This window comes from Solanum stenotomum, chromosome 1, assembly GCF_019186545.1.
Source record: "Solanum stenotomum isolate F172 chromosome 1, ASM1918654v1, whole genome shotgun sequence".
Classification (NCBI taxonomy): Eukaryota; Viridiplantae; Streptophyta; class Magnoliopsida; order Solanales; family Solanaceae; genus Solanum; species Solanum stenotomum.
In genome coordinates, this window is record NC_064282.1 from 19,006,332 (window position 1) to 19,029,179 (window position 22,848).

The 22,848-nt window shown below is 34.1% G+C and overlaps 5 protein-coding genes and 1 non-coding gene across 6 annotated transcripts; 4 read left to right on the plus strand and 2 right to left on the minus strand.

Annotated features, from left to right (window-relative positions):
* Positions 1-165: 165 nt before the first annotated feature.
* LOC125843181 (rac-like GTP-binding protein 5) lies at positions 166-3,590 on the minus strand. The gene is made up of 7 exons (XM_049522401.1): positions 3,331-3,590; positions 3,158-3,245; positions 2,363-2,472; positions 2,170-2,233; positions 1,108-1,172; positions 678-743; positions 166-501 (listed from the first exon to the last, which is right to left on the minus strand). Exons 1-7 carry the CDS (start codon positions 3,463-3,465, stop codon positions 403-405), a joined length of 627 nt encoding a protein of 208 aa, XP_049378358.1. The 5' UTR covers positions 3,466-3,590; the 3' UTR covers positions 166-402.
* A 1,525-nt stretch (positions 3,591-5,115) lies between these two features.
* Positions 5,116-6,943, plus strand: LOC125843191 (cytochrome c oxidase-assembly factor COX23, mitochondrial). Its single transcript, XM_049522408.1, has 3 exons — positions 5,116-5,245; positions 5,854-5,930; positions 6,766-6,943. The coding sequence occupies exons 1-3, from the start codon at positions 5,152-5,154 to the stop codon at positions 6,811-6,813; spliced, it is 219 nt and encodes a 72-aa protein (XP_049378365.1). The 5' UTR covers positions 5,116-5,151; the 3' UTR covers positions 6,814-6,943.
* Positions 6,944-7,580: 637 nt separating this feature from the next.
* LOC125843058 (cytochrome P450 714C2-like) lies at positions 7,581-9,780 on the minus strand. Its single transcript, XM_049522301.1, has 5 exons — positions 9,413-9,780; positions 9,106-9,320; positions 8,708-8,949; positions 8,146-8,521; positions 7,581-8,058 (listed from the first exon to the last, which is right to left on the minus strand). Exons 1-5 carry the CDS (start codon positions 9,693-9,695, stop codon positions 7,633-7,635), a joined length of 1,542 nt encoding a protein of 513 aa, XP_049378258.1. The 5' UTR covers positions 9,696-9,780; the 3' UTR covers positions 7,581-7,632.
* A 215-nt stretch (positions 9,781-9,995) lies between these two features.
* On the plus strand, positions 9,996-10,067 carry TRNAP-AGG (transfer RNA proline (anticodon AGG)). Its single transcript has one exon. It is a non-coding gene; the product is annotated as a tRNA-Pro (tRNA).
* A 521-nt stretch (positions 10,068-10,588) lies between these two features.
* LOC125843028 (pentatricopeptide repeat-containing protein At1g69290-like) lies at positions 10,589-13,661 on the plus strand. Its single transcript, XM_049522279.1, has one exon. It carries the CDS (start codon positions 10,630-10,632, stop codon positions 12,592-12,594), a length of 1,965 nt encoding a protein of 654 aa, XP_049378236.1. The 5' UTR covers positions 10,589-10,629; the 3' UTR covers positions 12,595-13,661.
* A 3,536-nt stretch (positions 13,662-17,197) lies between these two features.
* On the plus strand, positions 17,198-22,022 carry LOC125843161 (putative casein kinase II subunit beta-4). Its single transcript, XM_049522384.1, has 5 exons — positions 17,198-17,664; positions 19,052-19,270; positions 20,508-20,617; positions 20,840-21,005; positions 21,306-22,022. The coding sequence occupies exons 1-5, from the start codon at positions 17,415-17,417 to the stop codon at positions 21,434-21,436; spliced, it is 876 nt and encodes a 291-aa protein (XP_049378341.1). The 5' UTR covers positions 17,198-17,414; the 3' UTR covers positions 21,437-22,022.
* Positions 22,023-22,848: the final 826 nt, after the last annotated feature.

Genomic DNA, 22,848 nt, shown 5'->3' on the forward strand with positions numbered 1-22,848 from the left:
TACTTTGAAAGCTTCTTCTTTAGGCTTAGAGAAAACAATTTTAAGTCCTGAATATTCTGAGAGACTATGTCAAGAATATTTCCATCTACAGAAACCAAAACAACACATGAAACGCAGATCATTGCATAAAATACAGCATGTTCTGTCTACATCAATACCACCACATTGACAAACAAACAACTTCCCACTTTTTTTCCATCATATAAAACCATGTACAAGCAGCCAGCAATAAACTCAACAAGCACATCACACATACTATGAAATGAGAAAACTGGCATTCTTACTAAAGCAAATAGGGAGAAAAGAAAAGAGAAAGTTATAAATCTACGGATAGCATGGCTAAACATCTCACCAAAATGGAAAAAGATTAATGTACAAACATCTCTCTTCCAGCTACTTAGATCAAAGTATCCAGCAGGCTTTGTGTTTTCTTTTCTGTTTTTTGGTCTTTGGAGGCTGAAGAACTACCTTGATTGCAGTATCAAAAACAGCCTTCACATTCTACATTACAAAGAATATTTTCTCAATTGGCTTCGGTTCATATATAATCGTAAAATGAACAAGCTGCATTCATCTAAATTGTTTGCTTGTTTTGGAAGTGCACCTAGAATTGGTCATCATGTTTCATGTACTAAATCTTTTTAAGTTCCAATGATACTAAAAGTTTCAAATATTACCTGCTGCGTCTTAGCACTGCACTCAACGTAAGCCACTGCACCTATTTGTTTTTTCAGTTCTTCACCCTGTAATTTTAAAGAGAAGTAAAAAGTCAACAGATTTTGTAATGTGAGAGAGAGTGTTTGAAGACGAAAACTTGACTGAATTTTCCTTTCTACATCATTTGGTAATCTATTGACTTAATTTATCATGTTATTTTTTTCAAACTTGACATTGTCTCACTAACATCCAAGACTGACCACAGTCGATTCCCAGATGCTTTCATACTTCATGTTTTCCTTTTCTTTTGGGACATAAGTCTTACTTTATGCTCTCCTTTTCACTTTCCTTTCTTTATAAGAAGGTGGCCCATGCACCAGATTTTTGGATAAGCTACATTAAACTTTTGAAAGATTTAATACATATACCTCTTTTTCAAAATATACACACCTGTTCTGTTGAAATTGTACATGCACCAGGATAGTCCCTTCTAAATTGCTTGTCCTCTCTTAAATCTGTCCATTTGAACTTTGGTTAGATAGAAACTTAGAAATAAAGAGTGATAGATAAGCTCAATTTCATCTCTGCATCAACCAGCTCATTGGACTCAGATTATATGATAATGGAAGATTATATACCAGTAAACATGTAACATACACTGCTATGTCTTTTTTTTTTCCTTTGGTTAAAACAATACATTGCTGAACAAATTGATTAACTATCCATTGTCAAACACAACAAGATCATGTTACAAGGCTTTCCGCAGTTAACAATTGTTGGTTTCTATATAGCCTTATCCAAAGAATGGTGTAGCCTATGTACCCCAAGAATAAAAGATAGAGAACCTATGTTTGAAGAAGAGTCTTAGTTCGAAGTATAGGGAGAGTGGGAGTACTGAATCAGTTCGCTCGGCTTTGAACACTAAGTGGTGAGAAAGAACTCAAATGAAACTAAAGAAACAGATGAAGCATTGAGTCTACAAGAAGAATATGATCACAGAGCACAACAAACTATTAAACCATATGGGTATAATTTCTTGCCTATAAAATTGTCAGAACTTTCAGCCCCGTGTTAAGCACATATAAGAGAAGGTTCACTCCATTCCCTCAGTTATATTTTAGCTAAGATCCAGAGGATATTCCAAAGGGGGCTTTCGGATTCATCCCTGTGAAATAAGTAAACTTGTGTACAATACAGTGTAGACCGATGTAGTGTGTAGGTCTCCTCCTCAAGAAAATGAAAAAACAGTAGGTAGAAGAAAAACTGTAGTGCAATATTACCACTACATAATCCATATTTGCAAATAAAATTATAGTTTGTGTTAGCTTTTTTGTTGATTAAACATTAACAGACTAGTTAAACTCCAGGACTCATTTTAATATACAGTATCTGCCAAATTCACAAGTGTTTAAGGGAAATAAAAGGGGAAAACTTTAACAAAGGGAAAAAGGCATATATCCTCTCAAGAGCTACTAGTAAAGTATAGGAATCTTAAAATGAAAGAAAACTTACCCAATTTAGTCCCCACTAGAACAATAGGCACTGATGGGGCATAATGTCTTAGCTCAGGAACCCACTTTCCAACATAACAAGAAATAAAAAAAAGTTAAAATGATGTCAGGATTACATGATCAGAGGAGCAAAAGAACAACACAGCCACTGGAACAGCTATTAAAGTTGAAAGATGAGGGGAAAAAAAGCATACCTTTTTTGATATGTTTTCAAAGCTAGGCCTACTTATGAGAGAGAAAGCAAGCAGGAAGACATCGGCTCCTCGATAACTAAGAGGCCTAAGCCTGTTATAATCCTCTTGACCTGTGAAGAGAGCAATTGAAAACTCACAATTTTATCATGTAGAATGACTTCTTGAAGACGACACGTTTGTTATCTTCCTCATTAGTCTTTACTACTACTTATGTACTAATGGCTCAAATCTGATTCATTGCAGCTTTTTCAATGTCAAAGTTCCATAAGATTTTATCACAAGAATCCATACATTATATGGTTTTCTCATTTAAATTTTTCCCTCAATTTGAGTTTCATTGTATGAGCATGCTAAGTAATAGGACCACCATGAGGATGACCATTCTGGGATAACTTTTCTAAACACTTAGCCAAAGTGAACAGAAAGCAGACAGTTTACTTGTTAATGTAAAACTACTTCAAGCTAAACATAACCTTGATTAAACACTAAAATTTCATCCGACTGCTTCTGATGATGATCAATTGATTGTTTGAAAGAGAAAGAGTTAACAATTTTGCCAACATTCACATTTCAATTACCACTTCTGGTTCAAGATTTGCACTAAGGCAAAATCTTAACTGAAGTACAAACACCCCCTTATCTTTCTTTACTTGAAAATAACAATCAGAAACAAAACAGAATTTCATATGCAATAAAATCTGTTAACACAAAGAAAACAAGAATGGCAAAGACCAAATTGACAACTTTGATGAAAAAGGATGATCTTTATACTAACAAAAAAAGGGTTTATCATACCAGCAGTATCCCACAGGCCAAGATTCACAATCTTCCCATCAACATTAACATTGGCACTGAAATTGTCAAAAACAGTTGGCACATAATCCTGAAAAGATAAAAGACAAAAAAATCAAGAAACAAAAATACCCACAAGATTAAAAAACAGAGATAAAAATTGAATCTTTACATACAGTGGGGAAAGTGTTGCTAGTGTAGGAGATGAGAAGGCAAGTTTTTCCAACAGCACCATCTCCAACTGTAACACATTTGATGAACTTTGTTCCAGTTGTTGTAGCATTATTACTAGCACTAGTACTATTATTCATCTCATCAATCAAGAAAATGAAAAACTGCTACTAAAAAGAATACAAGATTTTGAGTTTTTATGAAGCTTGAAGTGGAGAAAAATTCAAGAACCCTTTGGAGAAAGTATCGCAGCTACTCTATTTTAGTGGGACAAAAGGAGGGAACAAGAAAAAGCAAAACAAAGATTTTATAAGACCCCTTTTTTTGGCAGGAAAGTAATGAAGGTAGCTTTATTTTGAGCTGTCAGAGAGGGAAAAATGTATTTTTTACTTTTTTTAAATTGAATTTAATTATAAAATTTTGAAATTTGAAAAAAAAATCAAAAAATGTTTTACTTCTTTTTTTTTTTCAATTTAAATAACTCGTAGAAAATCAAATAGCTTTAATTTATATTTATGATCAAACACAAATTTAATTTTTACATTTTATTTTTTAATTTATAATTTTTATGATTGAACCGACCGATTCACATTTCCACGTAATCATGTGATGGGTTTAATCCGGCCCCGGAAATTTGGGGAGGGGGGCCTGTCCCTTGTAGCCAAATGTTATTTTATAAATGAATTCTTTCACAAAATCATTTGTTTCCCAATTTTTTAATGTTTTAAAGAAATAAAAAGTTATTATTACTAAAAAAGAAGAAGTTATTATTACTCAATTTGTTTATATATTGTTAGTTAGTGTTGGTGTTTTTTATGTATGTCTTGTGTCAATCAAATGAAAAGTTATTCTTAATTTTTTACTGAAACCAATTTATAATTACACAAGTAAGTACTGTATGACTTATTTAACACAATAAGTTCAAAAAATTCTCCTACTTTCTTTCTTAAATTTTGTGAGCAATCAACTACGCCACATAAATTGAATCCAACATTCTAAAGTTATTAAAGGTGAGATAATTGCAAGAATTTTCACCTAATGTCTTTTAAAGATTTTTTTTTTTTTTTTTTTTTTTTTTTTCTTTTAAAGATTGATATTTTACTTTTGGCCCTATTAAGAAAAGTAGTACAAATGTATAGATATTCATTAGACTTGTGTTACTCTTTTTTCTCCCCCTTTTCTCCATCTTCTTCAAATATAGAAAATTGAAGACACCGGGTTATACTGGAGTGGTAAATACTCTTCCATTATTAATTGGAGGTCTCGAGTTTGAGTCTCTTTGGTTATAGAGTCGCCTTTGTTAGAGAGCGTTTTACCCCATTGTGGGTCTTTTCGACACGAATTTATATTTAGTTAGACTCTAATGTAGATATCGAATACCGGATGGAAAAACAAAAAAACTTGAGAAATACTATTGTTAAATTTTGATTATTTAGAAAATATATAGTGAATTTATTATTTTTTAAAAAGTCTAAATTGAAAATAACCATCGAGAATTGTTGAATATGAAACTTGAAGTCGCTTAAAATTGATTTGTACTCAATTTGATGCAAAAATTAAAATTCATACTCTATTCATGTTTATTTTGGCAAAATATTTATCAAATGAGGCCAAAACTTAAAAAATGCCATTTTTGCAAATAGAGGCAGATCTCTCTTATTTGGGCCAGTGATATGAACCACAGTTCAGATGGGCCGATCTGTTCCTTTCCGGGTCAACTTTCTTTCATAGTCGGTCGGTGGAATTCGACCCGAAGAATAAATAGAGAAAATACCCAATTGAATCCAGTGAAATTGCAGACTGGAAATTGGAAAAATTAGGGCAAGATGGCAAATTCGAAAATTCAAACACCGGCGTATCCAAGTGCAGCAAAACTTGCTGATTCCGATTGCTATCCTCAATACACTGCTTCGCTCAAATGTAAACTCAACTGCCACTTTGTTCGTCCGATCATATTCTGTTTTTGTTGTATTTGGAATTTTTCTAAGGAGAAAAGAAATTATACTCATGATCATTATTGGAATTTTGATATGTAACGTATTTTGTAAGATTATATTACTCTTTTTATTATCTGGGTATTGAATTCTTGTGGTTGTTTCGGTTAGATAAGTTATATTCGCAAGAATTTAGGTAAAAGAACATATTTTTTGTTAATTGAGCAGAGCTTATTTGTAATGATAATTGCATAGAGAATTGTCCATAATTTATTTGAAGAATACTTGGTAATCGATCAGAGAGCAATGAAAGTAGCTTGATGAAGGTTTTGTGGAAGGTTTGAAGGACCTTTGAATGTGGAGCATTTAGGTTTACTAATCCAGATTGTTGGAGTTCATGGCTATATCCATATACACAAGTCATTGTGCATCAATTTCTTGCAATTATATTTGAGATATCATTGTTATTCATATTCATTGTCTGTAGAATTAGTGGAAAAGGCTTTTCCGTCATATCAATTTATTTAAAGATGTATGTTCTACCCTGTTATGCAGTTGTTTCAGGGAATTGATTAATTTGTGAACGCTTTTCAGGTTTGGAACAGTTTAGCTCTGACAAGAGCAAATGCCAAGAACATTTTGATGTTTACAAGGAATGCAAGAAAAAGGAGGTATGCATGTTAACTGTTTTCTTCCACATCTATTTGTATGTGAATGAGGATAATAGTAGTATATGTGTACTAACCTGTGATAAATGCACGAGAAATTATGTTATGATGAAATTGATAATGTGAAAGAAAGTACAAAATGCTTTTACCCCTCTGATGTAGAGTTTTGCCCTGTAAAATGGACTTTGAGAGCTTCTTCCATGGACACTTGGAGTGGTATATTTTTTTATATGGGTGTGAAGGAACTTGTAAAAAACTTTCAGACAAGTTGCTCCAAGACTCTGTGTTAATAGTTTTGAAAGGGAGCAAGTTGTTTAGCAGCTCAAAACAAACAAGTTTAGGTGTAAGATTGCATATTGATTAAGATTCATTTTCGTGTTCGTTAAGTTATATACTCTTGCCATTGCCCTAAAAAAAATTGTATACTCTTGCCACTAGCCAGTCCTTGATTGGATCACTATCAATGCAGCCCATACTCAGACCTGAATCTATAGAGAGAACAGAGTCTCCCAATTCTTTTTTGTCACTTGGAATTATATAGTTCAAAAATATTTACTTTATTTGGAGCTCTTTTTAAATTTAATTTTGTGGTGCATAAACAGGGATGTAGTGGTGGGAGGGAAGATATTATTAAGCAATTAATTGTCTATGGTTTTTAGGTGTTTTTGACATTGACATCATGGAATGTCTTTGCCACTTTATGCTTTAAATAATTTTTTAAGAGAATTGCCTTTCCTGCGCCTTCAGATTTTTCGTTTAACCCTTTTTTTGGGTATTGATTTTCATGATATATCATTTTATTTCTGATATTTCATTTTCATTTTCTGGCATGTTGCAGAGGGAAGCTCGGCTGGAGCGCAATCGAAGTCGATCTTTATTCTCATGAGTCATAAGAGATTGAAGTTTATAGTGCTATCATTATGAACTATTTATAAGGCTAATCACACTTTCATATAACTTATTCCAAGAAGCAACTACAATGTAGATCCTTCATGTTAGAATCAATGTGATTGTGTTTAATTTGTTGTGGCCTTTTGGCTCGTTTTTGGTAATAGATTTATTAATTTGCAATAAATGATGAGGATTGCGTTGAAGATATTTGAATGTTGATTTACAGGCGAGTATTGGGGCTATGTTTTTTGATAGTTTCCTCATGCAAATCTTCGTGTTTCTAATCCTTCTTGTAAACGAAGAAGAGTTATAGACACTGGTGTGTTTAGACTGGCGACTACTTCTCTTCTCATGCTCAGGTGAATTCACTTGACGAGCCATCTACTCATGCAAATCTTCGTGTTTCACTTGACGAGCCATCTACTCATGCAAATCTTCGTGTTTCTAATTCATGGTCAAGACTTGCATATACTCTGATATGATTCTTTAATCTTCATTTTAGCACCGATGCTAACTAGCATTCGTGGCATCTGTGGCAAGTACTTAAAAGATTTATTTGTCAGGACCAGAAATAGGTAAATGAAAGGAACATGTAACAGTGAGTTTTCTAATGGAAGAATAGCATGATTGCAATATTTATGACAGCACAAGTAACAACAGTAGTTTCTCTTGCTCCTCTGTTGTGTTGCTCTAGGAGATGGCTTGTAAAAAGTAACATGACTGAAGAACTACTCATTAAACCTTTCTTAGGTCAATTGAACTTTAATAGATTACAATTTACAGGTATCGACAAATATCCAAGAAGAGAAATATGTCAAATTCTTTGGAGATACAGATAGATGCCATGCTCAGGTTCTAATACTAATCTAAAAACAGGGCTGTGTTGATATCCTGGTGACAAGGAAAATGTAAACCTGGACAAAATCATCGATACAATCACCTTCAGTTCAATCATTGCAAAATTTTGCCCCACACAGGTTCTACTCCCTATGCCAAATGGTATATAAGCACTTGGGACTTTGCAAGCCTTTGCAATGCCCTTGGCAAATCTTTCTGGATTGAACTTGTAGGTATCTGGTCCCCAGAGTTCAGACTGCTGATGCAGGATTGGGATTGGAATCTCAATATTAGTCCCTTTTGGTATCTCAATTCTCTTGAAACTTATATCCTGCAACGCTTCTCTCACCACGAATGCTACTGGTGGGTACAAACGTAACGTTTCATGGATGATCATTGTCAGCTGCCAATCAAATATGTATACATGTTAGAGATCCAGGTATAAAATGTATGTGAATTTTGATTATATGGTTTTTAGATTACTGCATACCACTTTCATTTGTCTAAGCATAGAATCGTTTGGCAACTCAGTACCACAGATGTCAAGCACCTCAGCACGGGCATGAGCTTGCCATTCTGGATATGCAGCTAGTAACATCAAACACCATGATGCTGTGAGACCAGTGTTCTCATGGCCAGCAAAGTATATGCTCTTGCAATTATCAACAATGAACATTTCAGCAGAAACGTCAGCTGGTAGCTGATCACCACCACTCTCTTCATAACTCTTAGCAGCATCAAGTATCAATTGCAGAAGGTCTTTCTCATGAGTAGGGCTTTTCCGTGCTCGTACTATCTTCAATATCATTGCTTTAATCTCTTTGTCCAATCTCCATATCTCCCTATTATGTTTACTTGGAATATGCCTGTCACAATCTGAACATAGTGGGAAAATTATCTATTACCATGAGTTTTACTTTATTTAATCCTCCTTCCTTTTCCTCCTCTTTGAAACTAGAATTTTTTTTTCGATATTTTCTCACTTTTTTCCCCTTTCCCCTACACTTTACAGAGCTAAACATAGTTCTAAAGTAGCAACAATATCCTTTTACCTCAATCCAGGAACTCCAATGGGAACTTTGGACATAACCATTTCAAGTGTTTGAAGTTTTAGGAACATTTGTTCCCCCTCAGCATAGCTGCTTCCGAAACAAGCTCTTGAGATTATATCTGCTGACAAACTCTTGAGATCATCGTCCACCTTAACCTCCGATTTTCCTTCTGAATTTCTTGTTCTCTCATCCCATGATTCTATCATATTACTGGTGGATTCAACCATCAGCTTCACCATCTCCTGCATAATCAATAGCTATTTGAAATTCTAGTCTTGCAATCAGGAGCGGAGCTACCCTTATCGCCAATTGACACCCCCTTGGTGAAAATCTTAGTTCCGCGACTACTTGTGATTATACTACTAAAACTTAACAAGTGCATAAATATGTGTATGTACCTTAACCTTGTTGAGATAGAATTCAGGGGCAATGATCTTTCTCTGATGAGCCCAGTAAGGGCCATTTGAAGAGAAAATGCCTTGGCCTAGAAGAGGACCATGATCTTTGGATAAGTAAGATGGCTTTCCAAGGTTCAAAGATATCTCTTTCACCATATCTGCATCAGTTACACATAGTATCTGTATGGTTCCAGATGAATACATGAATATTGATCCTGCAGTAATTTAAACATAAAAAAAAAAACCCACATACGCTAAAAGAATTGAAGTTATATGAATGAAGGTTGTATAAATATCAAGATTTGACCATATTCAATTTGCCACTGTTTTATATGTGAAAACACTCTGGAAGGCCATGTATGTTTGTTTTCTTGTAATTCTTGATTGTTGGTTTCTTCTGGGATTGCCTGTTTCTTGATATATCCATAGAGAAAAGATGGTGAAGAAGGTCCCTTAATCCCTTGGCTTTGAAGTTTTGATCTCAATTTTCTTGGATGTAAAAGTAAAAAATTGGTGAGATATGCACAGAACAACACCAGAGATCCACATAAAACTAGTGATGAAATTATCAGTAATTGTTGTGTTTCCATTTTAAAATTCCTCTAAAACTGTATGTTGATCAGTTGATAGAATCTACTTATAAATGGATAAAAGGTGTTAAATATTTGAGTTGAGGGGCTTAAGATTTTATTATTTCTGATGATGCTCCTTCCATTGAATAAAATATGAAGACAAAAATGGCAAGGTGTGGTACATTGACATGCTAGATGGATGAAGCAGCTACTTCCACGGCATTGAAAGCTTCTATTTTTTCCAACATAATTGTTTTTTGCTTTCAAGGGACAATCTTTTTATACTAAAACTAAAAATTTGCTAACAATTATCAATATGGGCATTTGGTCTAGTGGTATGATTCTCGCTTAGGGTGCGAGAGGTCCCGAGTTCAATTCTCGGAATGCCCCGCTTTTTTATTTCTTTTTTTGTGTTGGGGTTTATCTTGGGAAATTTTAGCATATAGTCACTCAAAAATAACTTAATTATGTTACATAGGTATAGTTTGCTTATTACGATTAGATAATTGTATATATGTAACTATCATGTGGAGTATCAATTATTATATTTGTATATTGGCATACAATTTGAATTCGTATACAATTGAATCGAGTTAAAATATTTATATTTGTATATTCAATCTCTCTCAATTGTATGATTTGTGTTTGTATAAAACGAGAAAAATAGACAAAAGTGTACTGATAAGGGAACAAAAGAGGAGAGTGGCGAGTGTGAATCCAGAGAGAGGCAAAAGAGAGAATGTAATTATAACTAAAAGTAAGCTTCGAATTATAATTAATGTAAACTATAGCTATATTAATTAACTTCGTGTATTTTCCCTATTTTATTTGTAAGTACTATTGATATAAATTTTAGTAACAAAATTGTTTGACTTAATTAGTTTTGCGCAAAGCTTTTCTTTCTTTTTTTCATCTTCTCTGTCGAACAAACAGCGCGACACAGTGAGCAAGAATGTGGAGAAGAGCTTTCTGTAATCTCTCAAAAAGACCCTTTTCTTCACAACCTGAAATACCCACTTTGTATTCCTTTCTCCAGCCTTCAATTTTTTCCTTAAAAAGAACTGAATCACCTTCTACAACCCCACCAAAACCCCATAACCAAACCCCTCTAACCTTAACACAAGAACACAAATCTAATCTTGAATCCACTCTTCTAGATTCAATCAAAAGTAACAACACAGATGAAGCATGGAAATCATTCAAGACTCTTTCAAATTACTCTGCTTTCCCAAGTAAGTCACTTACCAATTCAGTAATCATTCATTTGTCATCACTGAATGATACCCATAACATAAAAAGAGCATTTGCATCAGTAGTTTTCTTGTTAGAGAAGAAACAAGAATTGTTAAAGCCTGAAACTGTACATGTACTGTTGAATTCAATGAGGGATGCTAATAGTGCTGCCCCTGCTTTTGCTTTGGTGAAGTGTATGTTCAAGAACAGATTTTTCGTCCATTTTAGTCTCTGGGGTGATGTTCTTGTGGAAATTTGTAGGAAAAATGGTAACTTTGGTGGGTTTTTACAAGTTTTTAATGAGAATTGTAGGGTTGCTATTGATGAGAAGTTGAATTTCTTGAAACCTAGTTTGGCAGCTTGTAATGCTGCACTAGAATGTTGTTGTCGAGAGGTTGAATCGATTACTGATGCGGAGAAAGTGGTGGAGACCATGTCAGTTTTGGGTGTTAGGCCTGATGAATGTAGTTTTGGTTTACTAGCTTATTTGTATGCATTGAAGGGTCTTAAAGAGAAAATGGCTGAGTTAGAAGGTTTAATAAGTGGATTTGGTTTCCCGGATAAAGGGGTTTTTCTTAGTAATTTGATTAGCGGATTTGTAAAGTGTGGTAATTTGGCGTCTGTTTCAGCAACTATTCTTCAAGGTGTAAGAGAAACGGATGGACAAGGATTATGTTTTCAAGAAGTAACTTATAGTGAAGTAGTAAGTGGGTTTCTTCAAAATGGGAGCATAAAAGATTTAGCTACGTTGATTGGTGAAACTCAGACCTTGGAATCTCCATCTGTGATTGTTGAGAGATCCGTTGGATATGGCATCATAAATGCTTGCGTTAATCTTGGGTTATTGGACAAGGCACACATGATATTTGATGAAATGAATGCTCAGGGTGCTTCTTTAGGTCTTGGAGTCTACCTTCCAATACTGAAAGCATATTGCAAAGAGCAAAGAACCGCTGAAGCAGCTCAACTGGTGACAGACATAAGCAGTTTAGGTCTCCAGTTGGATGTTGCTACCTATGATGCTCTAATTGAAGCTTCAATGTCATGTCAAGATTTTCAATCTGCATTTTCTGTGTTTAGGGACATGAGAGAAGCAAGAATACCTGACTTGCAAGGGAGTTACTTGACAATCATGACCGGTTTAACAGAAAGTCATCGACCTGAGCTCATGGCAGCTTTCTTGGATGAGATCGTTGAGGATCCTAGAATTGAAATCGGAACGCATGATTGGAACTCCATCATCCATGCCTTCTGCAAGGCTGGACAGCTAGAAGATGCAAGGAGGACTTTCAGGAGAATGACCTTCCTTCAGTTCGAACCAAATGAGCAGACATATCTTTCTCTAATAAATGGAAATGTGACCGTGGAGAAGTATTTCAATGTTATGATGCTGTGGAATGAAGTCAAAAGAAAGGTTTCTGCAGAAGGGGAAACAAAGTTAAAACTAGATAGTAGCCTGGTTGATGCGTTTCTGTATGCATTGGTTAAAGGGGGCTTCTTTGATGCAGTAATGCAAGTCGTGGAGAAATCTCAAGAGATGAAAATTTTTGTTGATAAATGGAGATATAAACAAGCATTCATGGAGAAACATAAGAAGCTCAGAGTTTCAAAGTTAAGAAGGAAAAATCGCGGTAAAATGGAGGCACTTATTGCTTTCAAAAATTGGGCGGGTTTGAGTGCTTGATGGGTCTCATATCTGTCGCTTGCCTATTTTGCTTGATCTGAATGCTGTATGAAGCATCTTGCTACTGGGTCCTAAAATACTCAATTTAACATCAAAGGTTTTAGGCTTTCGATGCTGGCACAACAAGTGCCAAATTGTTTTTCAGGAAGCTCTCCCGGTAAGTATAAGCTGCAGAGCCTCTATCATGTGACACAGATTGAAGATGTATTATGCTTGCTAAACCATATGGAAAAGTGTGATTGTAACTTCCAAGAAGCAGGATTATGCTCTGGGTAAAACACCAGTCTCCTTGAGCTAAATGCTGCAGAAGCACTCCAAAGACCACTATTCCTATCTGGCTATAGCCTGCATACTCTAGAAGGTTCTATATCATGAAACCTTTCTTCTTATTTGTAACACACTTGTATAAGATTTTTCCTTTAGCAGGAGAAATTGGCATTGTGAGACCAGAAGCAGTGAAAGAAAGTACCCCGGTGCTTGTAGAAAAACTCAACAAATGATTTAATATACCTACAAATGCATAACATCCTTGGTTGGTCACTCCTTTTGATGATGTTACTGGCCAAAATGAGTATGGTAGAGTATTTTGTTGTTCAACTCTTGAATAGGTGACAAGGAGCATATTTTGCCTGTACAAATTGTAAGAGTTTCTCCCTCTCCCTCTAGCGCGGTTAGATGTTATAAAGTCTTTTTTTTATAAATAAAAGGTCATTTTGTTTTTTGTCTTGTTGTTTGCTTTTAAAATTGTTTGATGATATGGATACCCTTATGTTAAGTTGTTTTCTTGGGATTCCAAGAGATGAAGCAGAGGATCAATTATCTGCTATGGACATCGAACATGATTCTTCTGCAGTTGCATTGATTGTTGCTGGAGTTGTATCCAAAAGGGAAAAGTTACCTGAAATTCAACTTTTGGTTCTTCGGTTAGCATGATTGTCAAGAGCTGTTATTGATTTCTTTGTATTGGTTTCACATAGGGATGTAGGTAGAATTAGTTAATGTTCACCGTCAATCAAGTTATACTGATTTCTATGATGTAATTGTTGTGCTAGAACAGCCATCTTTTTGTAGAAATTATTTTAGCTACTATATAACTGAGTAATGGTATTTAGAAGTATTTGAGCTGCATCTTCAAAAGAATCTGAACATTTGATTATAACCTTGGCTTGGAACTAGGAAGAACTATTTTGAAGAGGAACTTATCAAATAGAAACTGTTTAGAGCCTCGGCTTTAGAAATGCATTTAACCCAAGAAATTTACATAGCAACATACCACATTACTTTGTTATAACTTTTTAATACTTTCTAGTAATCATCCTGTTGTCGTAAATGTAATCTCAATAACCCTGATCATCCAATAAATTTATATTCTTAGGGTAGGGGGAGGGAAAATTACAAGTTGTTTTAGGTTTATACAAATTTACATTAAGGAAATAACTTTTAACATATTGGAGTACTAGATTCTATACTAATATCAAGGGAGAGGAAGATGTTTCTTTTGGCATGGCTCAAGTTCTCACAGACAGATCTGTTGATTAGTAGAGCGATAACTGTATATGAATCGTAATTCATTATTCACTCCAGATGATTCATTAGGGCTTGTTTTTATCTGAATTTCAGCGGCATACTCTGGGAATTTGTAGAAGCAGTGTCTCAGCCTATTATTGCTATTTGTCTTGTGAGTGAGTTTGAGTTTAGGAGTACAAAAAGTTGAACAGAATCAGCAAGTTTATTGGAAGAAGGATGAGTGTGCTGAACTCTACAGAATACAACTTGCTACTGCTCTTCTTATATCTATTTTCTTCTGGATGAGTTGTGTGCTTTAGATTTTAGAGATGTCTAAGAGTAGTGTGTGATTCTGTTAGCATTGCAATACAATCTTGAAAACCAGTTTTTTTATGCAGCATATATATTGTTGTAGTGAACCAAGGGTGTATCAGAATGCGGAAACAACCTCTCTACCCCACAAAGTTAGAGGTAAGGTTTGCGTACATCCTACCCTCCGCCAAACCTTACTTTTGGGATTACACTAGATATGTTGTTGGTGTTTATATATATTGTTGTAGTCCAATAGTATAATTCTACATTAGTATCCAAATGCAGTCACTAAATCCACATTCAGAGGTGTTGACAAATCTTGATTTTATTTTGATAAGAGTCCATATATACTTATACTTACTGTATATAGAAAGAACACAAATTTCAATTTCCTATAGAAAATTTCTTTTAAATTATTATCTAGTTATTTCCCAAGAGTTTTTGTTTTGTCCTTCTCACGAGATTTTTTTGCTCCAGTACAAGAATGAGTACACACATGTGATACTGCAGGGCAGAGACACTAATGATGACACCCAAATAGACTCCAGTTGGGTTGTCAGATTCTCCCACTTGTTCCCTTTCACACCTTAGTATTTATACTTGATTTTTGTGGTTTTTTATTTTATTTTCGCCCGATATCCGGTACTTTCATATTGAAATTTGATTAAATTTAGATTTGCATTGAAAAGTTCAACATTATGTGGTAAATCGTTCTCTAACAAAAAAGGTGATATCTTGTCCAGTAGGAAGAATACTTTTTTACTCTACCATATTTTTATATAATTGTTGATTGATTTGAGTTTATGTTTTTATGTACTAGCAATCTCAAGATATTTACTGTACATAATTTAATACTACCTTATAAGGTAATGTGTGTAAATTATTATGACACTTAAATATCAGTTACATCATACATGATAAAAATAGTAACTAATCTATAATAGTATAAAAAAAATTGGTAAGCTAAGGACCCATGCTTTCTCATATCTTTGTCTGTACTATATGTGGTTGTGGGGATAATTTATAGCAAACCCACTAGCAATGGTGGTTTTTATTTTTTCATTTGAAGCCCGAATAATCTAGATTTGCTTCGCATGTGGCCTCATTCAAGGAGAAGTGACTCAAGACCTTTAATTAAAGGAGATACGACTCCATTCACAACACCACATCCTTTAATGATAGCATGCAATGGGAGTTACTTTGCTCTGTTGCCTGTTTTTATATTGGATTCGAAAAAAATATTGTACTTCAAGGGGGTGTGACGTAGGTTACTCTGGCGCAAACATTCATCGATTCAAATATTTCTTAAATGATAGTTCACACAAACACAGTTTTCCTATTGTTTCAACGCCTCTTCATACATTTGTACAGATGCCTATAAAGTTTTTTCTGATCTCAAACATCTCTAGCTATTTTACTAGCTGGTTGTTTACTGTTATGAAATTGTGTGGTGCGTTTCATTACTTAGTAGACCATTTTGCATGTGATCATAATTTCAAATTTCAAATACAAATCCTCTTGAAAGCAGAATTTAGGATTTCAAATTGTGAATTTCAATTATTTTTATAATTTATTGACCTACAAATTTATATTTAAAATTATGCTCGGCGAAAAGGTTGTTCATATTATATGAAAGAATTGTTTAAAATAATAGCTAGTTATTAATTGTAATAACATATAATTGCAAACTTTATTTATAAAATGAACATAGAGATATTCTAACACCTTGCTTATAAATTATGATTTGCTCCGTTGATAAGATTATAAGAAATGATTTTTTTTAAAAAATCATAAATTATAAAACTTTTAATGTTTGTGAAAAAAGTACAAACTTAATTTTTTTTAAATAAAAGAAGTGCGTAAGCAAGAGTGCAGAAGAAAGTTTTTTTTCTCTTTTTTAAGAAAAGGAAAAGATCAAAATGGATACTGGTGTAAGCATTATGTATATTTCTAAATTTTAACGTTTTCTTTAAGAAAAAATCATTTTAGTATACATAATGTAAACTTTCAGAAAAAATCATTTAAAAATGTAGTAAATAAAAAAAGTAAGAATGACCAATTTTAGTATTTTTCTAACAAATAGTTTGTCTATCTTTATAATTAATCTCAATAATTAGTCTGTTTGTTACCCACATTGAAAGCAACACATAACACATCTTTCCAATTTCTTGATATGAGTACATTTAGCTAATTTATGAATTATATCTTCATAAAATCAAAAGGTTTCTTTATCGTTTATAGAAAACTTTTAAGCAGTAACTTATAGTGCTAATTGCTCCAATAAAATATGGAAGAGAAAAGAGCTAACTAATTCAAATTTGTATTTGGAAATTAAATATTTTTTATTTATTTTTACATTCAAATTCGAAACCTTTTAAATTATGTTACGAATTTAGAAGAAAAAACATTTCTGAAATTAAAAGGTTACACATTTTTTTCTTCACGAAAAGTATAGAATAAATTAAATCTTTACGATTCTAATTTTGTACAGGTTTCAACTTGAGCACTTATTTAAGATGAGATAAAGTTGTCATACATTATTTTATTAGTATAGTTTAATATGTATTTTTTTAGTAAAGAAGAATAAGCATTTAATTAACATTTGAGTCGATTTCTACGAGAAAGCTTTTGAATCAAGCATGCTAACTTTTTTTTTTTTTTGGAGTACATTCTACTGAATTATGAAATCGAAAATTTAATTTTATTAACAAAGTAAAACTTTAGATCGCATAAATTAAATAAAAAAAATCTGAAACCAAAAAAAATATAGAAGAGAGAGAAAAAGACGAAGTACAGAGGACTAGCTTCTCTCCTGTCATCTCTCTCAAATGTCGATGAAACCCTAGTTATCTCCGTCTATTCAACTTACTCTTTTCGCATACACAGTTTCTCCTTTTATATATTTCCGTTTCTATGGAGTTTTGACCTTCATACATGTAGAACTGATAGGTTTATAGATATATATTAGTATATACGTATAGGTTTGGTTGAAGGAGAGAGAAATGTATAGGGATCGAGGTGGTGGTGGTTCATCAAGGTCGGAGATCGTTGGTGGAACGTTGGATCGGAAGCGAATTAATGATGCGTTGGATAAGCACTTGGAAAAATCTGCACCTTCTACATCTAGAGCCTTGAAGGACAAGGCGGTTCCGTCTACCTCCGTAGGTGCCGGGAAATTGCATCAGCAGCATATTGATCATCGAGACACCCGCTCTTCCTCTAGTCTCGCTACGAAGAACAAGTGTTCAGATGGTTAGACTCTTTTTTTTTTTTGGGAAAAAAGGATTCCCCTCATTTCCTGTATAACAATTTCTTTGATATTTGAATGCTTTTAATTTGCTGATATCGGGTAAGATTGTAGCTGACAATGGTTGATTATTCATTTCCCTCATGTTAGTGGAATGTGGATCCGGTAGATGCTGCTTTAGTTTTAACATGTAGTCTTTAACGTTGTGTAGTGTCTTTGTGATTTTATTTTAGTGAAAAGCTAGAAAGATTATTATTAGGCCATATGTTTGATTTGTATTGAGGGAGAGGATTGGCTCAACAAAGTTGCTCCTGTGTATGAAACATGAAAAAACCTCTTAGAAGAAATGCAAGGAGAAGGATACACCTACATATGTCTAATATCGCTCTAGCAGTTTAGCTGCATAGTTGGGCTGGGAGCATTTCATGCCGGAATAAGTTTTATGTGGTAATTTGGTCTCTTGCCTTGTAGCTGTGGGAAGCTTGAGAAGATGAGGAGATCTGATAATGTCAAATTTTGTGATTTTGAGTTTAAATTCTTCTTTGGGGGGTGTTGAGAAAATACCAGTAATGATAAATTTTGTTCGAGTAAATTGAGAAGTTGTTTTACGACCCTCAGAATCCTTTACTGCTCAGAGGGATATGTTTAGGGGCTTCTTTGGAGCATTTTCAGTTATCTTAGAGCTGGTGGTGATTTTTGTTTCCAATAAGATCTGACTACTTGTCTGAATGCAATAGATTATGCTTATCTGCGAAGAGCAGCGTGGAATGGGACCAGAAAAAAGATTATCAAGTTTCAAAGAGAATGGATGGACTAGTTGTGATCATCTTCTCATTCTGTGAGGTTCTTAGCGCGCCATCTCAAATTTGTTCTAGCTAATCTTTGAATTCTTTCATGGGTGAACGAAAAGTTCACAGGGAATATCCCTGGTGTTTTCCATTTCTATTAATGGCTTATGATGTTTTGTGGTGTCCAGTCAGAAGCTCAGAGTTGCTTACTGTTACTCATAGTTGCATCTTAATGTTTTGTTGCCTCTAGTTTTAGTTTTCAATTTCAAAGAAGTGTTTGCCTTTAGAATTTAGACTAGAGAGTATGTAATGGAGTCACAGCTGGTGGTAGCGCCGTAGAGATTGTTAATGTATTTGGTTGCAACAACCTTTAAGCTTAGTTTGTTTCCGCATTACTACAACTCTTTTGACATCATCATTTAAGTACAATTTATGTTGGTTCGTCATTTTTTAGTTTTCCTTTTGATAAATGGCTCATGATATTGGCTTTTGACGAGCTGTAAACTAGTATTTCCGCATGCTAAGTAGACATAAATTCTTTATTTTGTCTCTTTTATATTTCGAACTAAATATGAGAGTATATCCAATATTTTGTCTTTTGCAGATGAATCTGAAACAGACAGTGAAGAGTCTGATGTTAGTGGTTCTGATGGGGAAGATACATCATGGATTTCTTGGTTTTGTAACCTGCGTGGAAATGAGTTCTTCTGTGAAGTTGATGACGAATACATTCAAGATGATTTTAATCTATGTGGATTGAGCAGTCAAGTGCCATACTATGACTATGCACTTGACCTGATCCTTGATGTTGAATCCTCTCATGGTAAGTATGTTTGCTTGTTTAGAGTACTTCTTGTATTGCTACGAATTACTAGGAAACTTCTATTTGGTCTTACTATTTCAACCAAAGGATGTGGTATCTGATCTTCTCTGAAAAAAGGAAGGTAAAACTACAAGTTCTGCAAGTTTTGTTTTCTTTTGGCATGTGGAACTCGTCCTTCTTTCAACAATCTAGATGGTGTTGATTCTCATGTTAAGTGAACATGTGGATACATAATCAGCAGTTTGTGACTCTTTTTTTTTAATCAATTCTGGGAGAAGATGCTGGATGTTTCCTTGCAGCCAAAGGTGTGACATAGCAGACGACTAAGTGAGATCGAAACCATGGGAGACCAGAGTTCAAATCTCAGTAGAGACTAAAACATTAGGCGATTTCTTTCCTTGTGTCTTAGTTTTGGTAGGCAGAGTTTTCCGGTAGCAAGTACTCGACCTCTTGTTTCCAAATACCTTCTCTATGCCAGCTTAGTTGGAAATCCTTAGTGACATTGTCCAGTTGACCCTCCATATAAAATCTGTATTTACCACTACAATACACTGCTGTTTTATTTGTAAAAACTGTGTTTTAACAGTAGCTGCTGTTCTTTGTTGTTAAATACTGAATTTTAGCTACTGAAAAACTGGGAGAATCCTTCCACAAACCTCCTATAATTATAACACCCGTTCAAACCCAAGAAACTCTGAATCTTCGTTGGAGTTGTGGGCCTCAGCCAATTCTTCATGGCTTCAATCTACCTTGATACTTTCGTTGGAAACTACAAGGACCAGAAATGCTAGAGAGTCCAACCAGGACTCACAGTTAGAGAACTTTGCATACAACCTGTGTTGTTGACCACTTTCCCTTCATCGAATGTCTTTTTTCTGGGGAGGGGGGATGAATGAATAGTCATGTAGTTGTTTTATGTTATTGTGATTTTCAACAAATTTTAGTGCCTTGAAAAAATGATAGATGTGAAAATTGATACCCCTGAATTATCTCTTTTACATGAGTTTAAAATGGACATGGAATCTGCTTTAGGCAATAAATTCGAATTCATGCTTCTTTCCCCCTGCTTTTACAATATTCTTCTTGTTCTCCTTTGAAAATAAGAACCAGTTTGTTTTTTCCACGTAGATATCGTCTATCTTATGGCACTGAATATATAGCATGCTCTCAAAAGGATAGCTCGTCTTTTTCATAATTGGAGAATGTCAACTTTGTAACTTTTTCCTGCTTTGACTAGGTGATATGTTCACCGAGGAGCAGAATGAATTGGTTGAGTCAGCGGCAGAGATGTTGTATGGTTTGATCCATGTCCGGTACATTTTGACTAGCAAGGGAATGGCTGCAATGGTGATCTCTTATGCTTAGCTTTCTCTTTTTTTTTTTTTGGAAACTGGTAACATGTATATATGTATTAGATCCGCACCATAACAGTGCTATCTACAATTACAAAAACCCAACCATGCTTAGGACTACAGCTTCACAAGGAACCTATCTGCTTTTGTGTTGTCTCCTTTCATTTTTTTTATTCACTTCTCATGATGTGTAAACTCTGGGAAAACTCTTTTTCAGTTAGAGAAGTACAAGAACTACGACTTTGGGAGATGTCCACGAGTTTATTGCTGTGGACAGCCTTGCCTTCCAGTTGGTCAGTCCGATATTCCACGTTCAAGTACAGTAAAAATATACTGTCCTAGATGTGAGGATATCTATTATCCCCGATCAAAGTACCAAGGCAGTATCCTTTATGCTATCACTTTTTGAAGTTCCTCTTTTTAATATATGTCTCCTCTCGTCATTTATACATTTCTTTTGTTTACTCTGAAGCTTTTCACAATTATGCCAAGTGGTTGAGCTGTGTGTATTTTTGTTCCTAAGTTTCTACTATTGTGATTCTCCTCGTTCTTCAATTTTCACTTGTATGGAACTTGAGTACACTTTTCTGTGGTAGTTTGCTCATTGATCTTGAATATTAGTCATTACTTTGCCATGTTTTGAGCATTTCTATTCTCTATTATGATTTCTTTAACGGCCCAAGATATCGATGGAGCTTACTTTGGAACAACATTTCCACACCTCTATTTGATGACTTACGGACACCTCAAGCCACAAAAACCAACACAAAATTATGTCCCCAGGGTATTCGGTTTCAAGCTCCACAAAACTTGACAGTGAAGGCCATTGTGATATTGTGAAGATGTTAAAGCTTTCTGCCACTAATGCTTCTTACCTGGCTATAATGTACAAGCCGTCGTGGTAGAGCCCAGGTAAAAACGGAAGGAGTTCTAGATATGACAAACTTGATTCATTGATCAAGAAAGCAACGATGGTGAATCTGTCAAGTGAAATTCGTCTCTGAAATTTCATCATGAAATACAAAAGAGCATCTGTAAGCTTATTTCTTTTCTAGGTAGCTAGAGAATTGGATTTATTCCTCATGTAGTTCTTTGGTATCTGTTTGCCCTTTTCTCTTGGTGCTTCAATACTGAATGCTGCCATTTTCCAGCAGAGGCACTAGTCTGGAGGTTAGGTTAGGATACATTAAGGTTTTTTGCTCCTTTTTGTTGGACCATTTCCAGATGTAACGTCGCAATACAGTACTAAAGTCTAATCAAATTTGATATAATGACGATAAAAAAAATATATAATTGTGATCGATAATTCTAGAGGCATGTCGGTGCAAGCCTTGAGTTTTGATTCCTGATGTTGTAATGTGTTTTTACGTTGAATGCAAAATGTGTGCTTTTTCTTCTCATTTTTGCCTTTGTTGTTATTTCTTTGTGCTAATACTACTTGGTAGGTTAGTTTTCTTTGTTATATACAGCCTACAGGGAGTAAAATTTGGCGACTGATGCTTAAGTCAAGGAAGGAGGAAGGAACAAAACATTTTGATAAACTCATAATTGTTGTAGTTATTTTGATATATACAGTTTAATCTTAGTTTGGGCAAACATCCAAGGAACTAGCTATATACGAAGTTTTACCTTGTAATAGGTAACCAAGGATTATTCTCATCAACATAAAATTTATTATTACTTTAAATCTTTTTCTACTTTATCATTTATATTCACCAAATTTTTTATTTTTGATCAAATTTATTTACCAACCAAATTTACCAATAAATGGCTCAATATAAAATTATTGGTTCATCTTCTTGGTCATATGATCAAGAAACGCAAATTCAACGTGAGAAGATTGACCATACTATGTGAGAGGATTATATTAAAGACTCTACAACTTATGTTCAATTTTTTTTTATTGAATTAAAGTTTGATCAATAAATGTTTTTTTTAGAATAACTTTGTAATAGTATATTATGTGATTTATAAGCTTTTGCATATTTAGTAAGATTGTATAAAAATTGGGACAATTTTAATAGTTTTACAATTTATGAGCTTTTTATGTTCATAAGAAAATATATAACATAAAAAGTCCATATTGCATGTCCAAACAAAATTTCAATTTTGTCTCATGATTTCATAACGTAGGATCAAACGGACCCGTAATTTCATGTAAATTTAATATAGATTTTTAATTTCTACATATTTAAAAATTATATAGAAAAGTATTATAATTAACAA

Coding starts and splice junctions, on each gene's coding strand:
- LOC125843181 (XM_049522401.1), bottom strand. CDS start 3,465: ATGAATAATAGTACTAGTGCTAGTAATAATGCTACAACAACTGGAACA. Junction 3,246..3,330: donor CTAGCAACACTTTCCCCACT/GTATGTAAAGAT, acceptor TTATCTTTTCAG/GATTATGTGCCAACTGTTTT. Junction 502..677: donor GCAGTGCTAAGACGCAGCAG/GTAATATTTGAA, acceptor TTTGTAATGTAG/AATGTGAAGGCTGTTTTTGA.
- LOC125843191 (XM_049522408.1), top strand. CDS start 5,152: ATGGCAAATTCGAAAATTCAAACACCGGCGTATCCAAGTGCAGCAAAA. Junction 5,246..5,853: donor ATACACTGCTTCGCTCAAAT/GTAAACTCAACT, acceptor AACGCTTTTCAG/GTTTGGAACAGTTTAGCTCT. Junction 5,931..6,765: donor AGGAATGCAAGAAAAAGGAG/GTATGCATGTTA, acceptor GGCATGTTGCAG/AGGGAAGCTCGGCTGGAGCG.
- LOC125843058 (XM_049522301.1), bottom strand. CDS start 9,695: ATGGAAACACAACAATTACTGATAATTTCATCACTAGTTTTATGTGGA. Junction 8,950..9,105: donor TCTATCTCAACAAGGTTAAG/GTACATACACAT, acceptor TTGATTATGCAG/GAGATGGTGAAGCTGATGGT. Junction 8,522..8,707: donor ATTGGAGTTCCTGGATTGAG/GTAAAAGGATAT, acceptor AGATTGTGACAG/GCATATTCCAAGTAAACATA.
- LOC125843028 (XM_049522279.1), top strand. CDS start 10,630: ATGTGGAGAAGAGCTTTCTGTAATCTCTCAAAAAGACCCTTTTCTTCA.
- LOC125843161 (XM_049522384.1), top strand. CDS start 17,415: ATGTATAGGGATCGAGGTGGTGGTGGTTCATCAAGGTCGGAGATCGTT. Junction 17,665..19,051: donor GAAGAACAAGTGTTCAGATG/GTTAGACTCTTT, acceptor TGTCTTTTGCAG/ATGAATCTGAAACAGACAGT. Junction 19,271..20,507: donor TGATGTTGAATCCTCTCATG/GTAAGTATGTTT, acceptor TGCTTTGACTAG/GTGATATGTTCACCGAGGAG.